Genomic DNA, 6682 nt, shown 5'->3' with positions numbered 1-6682 from the left:
AGAACATCAGCTCCAAGATTTTTCCTTGCCCCCCTTTTTCTTTATGTTGATCATGCATATTTATAGAAAATTGAGAGCACTCCAAGATTTTTCCTTGCCCCCCTTTTTCTTTATGTTGATCATGCATATTTATAGAAAATTGAGAGCATTAAATGAGTGAGTTAGTGGTTCTTAACTCCCATTAAATAGGTGAGTTAGCGATCATTAACTTTCTTTAAATGGGCGAGTTAAGTGGACAAACTGATTCCTTAAAAGTAGCTTCTAAAAATGACTATGGGCGAAGTTCGCCATTAACAACTATAGATGAAGTTTGCCAATAATGACCATGGGCGAAGTTCATTGAGAAAACTTCGCCAAAATATGGGTATCCCACTTTCTTTAAAATGTGGGTGATGTGGCCTACGTGAGCTATAAGGCGAAGCTCGCTTCAACGAGCTTTGTTGGTACTTGGGCAAACTTCGCTCTGAGCTTGTGTTTATGCTATTTTGATCTGATTTAGTGTTTGATCTACGTGCATCTACTTTTTTATGCTCAAGTATTAAACTTGTGCCAAGTATCGATCCAGGTCTCTCGTGACTTGAGAGATTAACTATAGATGGAGTGGCCTATATATTTTGACCGTCCACATTTTTCAAAAGGAGTAGTTTGGCCATTTCACCACTAACACGTAATAATGTCAGTGGGTAGTTTCAAAGACTTCAAAGTATAGCATGTTTAAGCGAGACAACCCAAAGTTCAAGAAGGTTAAGAGGAGTAAATAAAGTTGAGGGAGCTATGAGCAAAATACCCTATGGTCAGGGGCTTATGTGAAATTTGCCCTCTTTTAAACATTTTTATATCTCAAATTCTCTTTTTGATATTCTAACGTGCAAAAAAGTTTGGGTTTTTTTTATATTAGTCCCTTAAATATTTCATAGATTGAAATTAGTCCTTCAAATCATTGTAAATGCGGGTAGGAATTAGGGGTGCATTCGGTCCGGATACGGATCAGATATGATGCTTATCATATCCATATCCGCTTACCCATCTCGGATACGGATACAGATATAGATATATCTTGGTAAGAAAAATTTGTAACCATATCCGCTAAAATCAGATACGGTTATGGATATACATGCGGATATATAAGCGGATATGCATGCAGATACAAAGCATATATGAGAAAACTAGATAGTATTGAGAAAAACATAGTTCATGTGATATAAAAGAGTTTGTTAATATGTCCATTATAATTAAAAAGTTAAGATTAAACATCTTAATCATCAAAATTAACCACAAATCCATAATCTAAGAATCGAAACTATCGTAAGAGTATGACTAATATGTATTCGGATATTTCGGATACGGATAATATCCATAACCATATCCTATCGGTTATAGATTTGAGTAACCATATTCGTATCCTAACGGATACGGTTACGGATATTTCATCGGATACGGATACGGTTTAGCACCCCTAGTAGGCACTTCACTGCATCCACCCATCTAAAAGAAGCGGGTTTAAACCATTAGCTGCTCATCAACAGTCTTGGGTTTAAACAATTAGCTGACTACCAACAGTCTCTCTCAACTCTCATCACTCATCAGCTTCTATTCCCTTAAATCGCATTATATTTCCTCTCTTAGTTTTTATTTCAATTGCATAATATATAAATATTCATCTTATAGTTTATCTTTAAATGTTTTTCTATCAAAAAGTTAACCATATTAGCATTTTCGAAGAATTCTTAATTGGATTCATTTGCCATTAGAGATCTTTGTATATTATTTCTATTGGAGTTCATTGTCATTATTTTTATATTCTAATTAAAGCATTCTTAATATTCAGAAATATTCTACGTGCAACGCACTTGCACTATATTAGTTTTTTTTTAAAACCTATATAACTTCATATGTTATCATACGCCCAAAATATGAAGTTTATTTTACATTTAAATGCAAAATATATAATATAATATAATATAATAGAGTTTGTAGCTGTACACTCTAAATAATGTAGACATATATTTCGCAGTATGTAGCTATACACAATATAGTACTAGTTGTGCTCTCTACCTTATTGTAGATATACACCCTATTATATGTAGCTATACACTTTGTATTATGTATTTGGATTTAAAGTAAGAAAAATCTTTATTTTAGGTGTAAAATGCATATCGAATGACGTGGGTTTTAGACAAATAAGGGTAAACTTTGATTTTACAAACAAAAGTCCTTTAAATTTAACCCTTCACCTGGTCGAATTAGAATATAGCTAAGTGGGTTCCATGTGCTCCATGTCTGTTGTTGCGGGTTGAATTTGTAGGAAGAAATTTCCTAACTTAGTTTTTATTCTCTTGTAGGGGCTTGATTGAAAATCGAGACAACACTGGGGAAAATAACCCAAGGGAAGTGATGTCACGTGACATCTTTTTTTATCAATAGATTCGCCACTTATTGGGGTGATCTACACCATTCAAGAGTGGTTAGAGGGTTAATTTAGGAACTAAGAAATTTTTTTTTTAAAAATAAAATAAATCCCAGCTCAAACACCGGCCCAGCCCAACCCAATTAGGATACAAAATTTTAAAATGTTTTTTTTGGAAAAGAAACCCGACCCGCTAGCATATTAACCCTATCATTTTCCTCAAATCAAATCCGTCTTCGCGCCGCCGCCACCACCACCTCAACCTCCTCCTCCTCTTCTCTTCGAGGTAAATTTTTCTAAATTTTCACTTTTTTTCACTGTTCTTTATGCATGGTTGATTATGGATGGTTGTTTAGGGATCTAATGTTGCTATTTATGCCTTTTTGCATTTTTCTATGAATTTCAAATAGTTTAAAAAATAGAGAAACGTCTAGGCGCTAACATTGATTTCTACTGAGCATAGACAAGGGAAAAGAAATAAAGAAAAGATGTGGAAGAGGGGAAAACATAAAATGATTTGATTCACTGAATAATTAAAGGATATATTTTAGAAAACCCATATAATGTCCGCTGAAAGTGTGAAACTGCACGCTTTCAGGACTTTAGGTGTTTGTTCAATGTGTTTAAATGCCCAAAGTTTTCTTTTAACAAAAACACCCCAACTTTCAAAAAAAGTTAACCCTGTCTCTAATTAATATAAACGAAGGAATCATATTCTAACTCTTGCTTCTTATCTTGTATCTTAGGACATAAACCTCCTTTCCACTTATTAACAATAATTTTTTTCATGAATCTTTTAAAATAAGTCTTCTTATCACGTCGAGCTCTGTGATGATAGGTTTTTGCGCGGCTTCTATGATCGTTTCCATAACCACAAAACAATATCATGTTAAATAAATAAAAGGGTTAATTGCGAATTGACCCTTATAGCATCGCCTAATTATGAATATACCAATTGTTGTCTACTTGTTAACTTTTTCGACTTTTTTAAAAGTAAAAATGATTAGCAATTTGGGGTCTAGAATCTACCCTCACCAGAAGCATAATGAGTCAATTCGCCTTCTAATTTTTTTTTGATTCTTTTAAGAGTAAAAGAAAACTCACCTGGGGGGTGGTGGTATCCGCACAGATAGAACTACAAATGGTCTATCCGCAATTGGATGATACTATACGGAGTCTATCTGCACTTAGCCCTAAATAAAATAAAATACTATTGTCACACCATCTTCACTTTTCTAGTTTCAACAACAATTTTTTTTAAACAAACATTCTCTTTCACTTGTATTAAAAAGGGCTAAATATTATAAACACCCCCTTAACTTTGGACGATAATCAAATAGCCCCGCTTAACTTTAAAAATATCAAGAACTGACCTTGAAATTAGTGGCTATCAGAGAACTCCCTCTAACTTTAAGAATTTTTCCTGAAATCCCCCTAAAAGCGTGAATCCTAATTTTCATTGGCAAAAGTATCCTCCTAGGTAACTTTATCCACAATTATGGAAGTTGTGGTTAACACTATTAAAGAGTTTTTTTGATAAAATTTTAAATTTAGAGGAGATTTTTGTGATAATCCCTAAACTTAAGGGGGGTTATTTTGACTTGAAGTTATTTGGGGTTATTTTATAATCATCCAAAATTAAGGACCTTTCTCTATTAATTTAATAGGAGCTTAGCGTTGGCCGCTATGTCCGGTCCGTGTCTTCCCATTTATAGGAACCTAATAGCTCTTCAAAAACCCACATCCTTTTACTTTGCGTTAGTTGCAGTTCTTTCCTTTTTCCAATCATTTTCATTGTCAACCCACTCACAATTTCAACACGTGCAACAGTCAAATTATTTACAAAGATGCCATCGGCGGCAATGCTGCAAATTTCGTCGCCGGCCATCTCCTCAAACTGTTCTTCTTTCTTCGCTCCCAGCTGTCTCAACATCAACACAAGGTTCACTAATCTCTCTCTCTCTCATACATTTGCTTATGGTTTTGTAATTCACTTGGTTTCTTTATTGGGTGTTGTAGGTCACCGTCAAAGGTTTGCTTTGCGAAGAGAAATGATAAGAATTTCAAGTGCGTGGCAGTGCCTGATACTGAGAAACCTACTAGTAAATTCTCTCTCTGCATTTATTTTGTTTTGGTGTTGACTTTGCGCTATTTGATGAAATTCCTCAAAGAAACAGAACTTGGGTGTTAGTTGGTTTTTGATGTCACACATGAGTAAAAAGATTATAAATGGGAAGAATAGGTAGATAACCTGAAGGATTGGATGAAGTATATGAGTAGCACTATGTATAGCAGTTAGAATATATAAATATATCTTCAACCTACACCACAACTTCAGAGTTTCTGAGTTTTGGTGTAGTGATAGGAAACTAACCACGGAGTGAATTTTAAAAGCGAATTTAAAAAAAGGGTGCCGCTTTGTGAGTTCGGCCTTAGGTCCATAAAATGACACTCAACATGCCAGGTCATGTTAGAATATAAAATAATAATCATCAACCCTCACCACAACTTTTGAGTTTTGGTGTAGTGGTAGGGACTTTGATATGATATTAGAGCAACCCAGGTTCGAATCTTGCTGGCCATGACTTACATGTGGGTTTAAAACAAATTATATGGTTGCGTGAATCTAGATTTCTACCAAAAAAGGATCATCATTCATCAATCAGTGGGTGCGTGTTAGAATATAAAATTATAACCTCAACCCTCACCAGAACTTTTGAGTTTTAGTATGGTTGTAGGGACTTTAAGAATAACTTTGGGAAAAAGAAGGTAGTCAAGGAATTTTACAACTTGAAAAAAAAATCATGTAAAAGTCTTTTCCATTAGAGAAGTGGGCTATGGAGCGACAAATAAATTATTTGACAAAAAAAATCATGTAAAAGTCTTTTCCATTAGAGAAGTGGGCTATGGAGCGACAAATAAATTATTTGACAAAGTCTACATTTGGGTGTCAACTTGATGCCAACCAAACCGAATCAGTGCTAAATTCATATTTGAGATACTAGCTAGTAAAACATAAAGTCCCAATTGACTGTTTTAACATCCTTTAAACTCTGCTAAGGGGAAAGATTTAGAACAAGGAAAAAGATGATAAATTTGTTACAGATGACATCAATGTTATACACAACCAAAGCCACATGCCTGATGAGAACGCATCCCTGGAACATGAAAGCTGGACCCAAAAAACAAGCCTACAATCATTAGATGTGAGATATGATGATCTTTTCTTTGGACTTGAAATTTGGGGTACTTTGATGATGCGAGAATGTGCCAACGTGGTTTAAAGAGAGGTGGTGGTTTTGAGTAAAAGGGAAGGGTGAACATGTTTATTTTTGGGATTCAGATTTTGGGCTAGGCTTTTAGCCTTGTATGGCTTTGGATTTTTTGAGTTAGAATATTGGATCTTGAAAATAAGGGCATTCTGGTATTTTTTTTGAAGTGATGATCGATAAGTAATATCATAAGTATCTGCTTGCTTTTTGGTTTTGCTGGAAATAGTCTCTTTTGTATTTTGTGTAGATTTCAATTACACTTCACTGACTTATTGATGTTGATCTGAAGCTTACACGACAAAAGTTCCTCGCAACGCAAATATGGCAAAGCTTCAAGCTGGTTATCTATTCCCCGAAGTAAGTGTTCAGTTCCTATCTTCTCTTTTACTTTTCAGCGGTGATGTTTTGTGACGCCCCTGGGTTCACACAAGGCTGTAGTTCAAGGTGAAATCAAGAATGTCAAACCTGCCATGCACCATACTGTGCAATAACATGTTTCACCATCACAATTAACATCTGTCTAGTAGAATCAACAACAGGTGTAGGTACAAAAGCAAGTGAAAGATAACACAAGAAATACTGATGAAATGAAATCACATAAATATCTCACCATCCAACATACAACAATACATAGTCAATGTTTGAATGGATAACTGGAATACTCAATAAGTCTCAAATACAAATATCTGACAAGAATAAATAAGGCACTCCGCCTTTACAAATTTTAGAATAATACCCTCAAATGTCTAACCACACTACAGTGGAGCCCAAAGAAAATAATACATAGCTAGAAGGTAAAGCTAAACACTAAAGTGGTCCGTTATCAACCTGCGGCTCTCCGTGCTCCTGGCTCGTGACCTGAAAGGGGGAGGGACAACGAGCGTCAAAGCGCTAGCGAGTAACATCACAACCAATCCCAAGGAAAAAGGGCTCGTTGTTTATGAAAATACAGATAATATATAATAGATCTAAAAATCATTGATCTTACAAAGAGGGTTTTAGT

General features: G+C 34.9%; 1 protein-coding gene across 1 annotated transcript; it reads left to right on the top strand.

Moving 5' to 3' along the window:
- On the top strand, positions 2619–6105 carry LOC109851352 (LL-diaminopimelate aminotransferase, chloroplastic-like). The gene is made up of 4 exons (XM_020421434.1): positions 2619–2693; positions 4238–4349; positions 4427–4509; positions 5969–6105. The coding sequence occupies exons 2-4, from the start codon at positions 4255–4257 to the stop codon at positions 6088–6090; spliced, it is 300 nt and encodes a 99-aa protein (XP_020277023.1). The 5' UTR covers positions 2619–2693; positions 4238–4254; the 3' UTR covers positions 6091–6105.

This window comes from Asparagus officinalis, chromosome 8, assembly GCF_001876935.1.
Source record: "Asparagus officinalis chromosome 8, Aspof.V1, whole genome shotgun sequence".
In the NCBI taxonomy this organism is placed as follows: Eukaryota; Viridiplantae; Streptophyta; class Magnoliopsida; order Asparagales; family Asparagaceae; genus Asparagus; species Asparagus officinalis.
Note: the sequence above shows the minus strand (reverse complement) of the source record. Positions and strands in the feature narration are given on the sequence as shown.

Bases quoted from the DNA above. Each gene is read 5' to 3' on its own strand.
- LOC109851352 (XM_020421434.1), top strand. From the start codon at position 4,255: ATGCCATCGGCGGCAATGCTGCAAATTTCGTCGCCGGCCATCTCCTCA. The intron at 4,350-4,426 runs GTTCACTAATCT...TGGGTGTTGTAG, and splicing joins TGTCTCAACATCAACACAAG to GTCACCGTCAAAGGTTTGCT. The intron at 4,510-5,968 runs GTAAATTCTCTC...GTTGATCTGAAG, and splicing joins TGATACTGAGAAACCTACTA to CTTACACGACAAAAGTTCCT.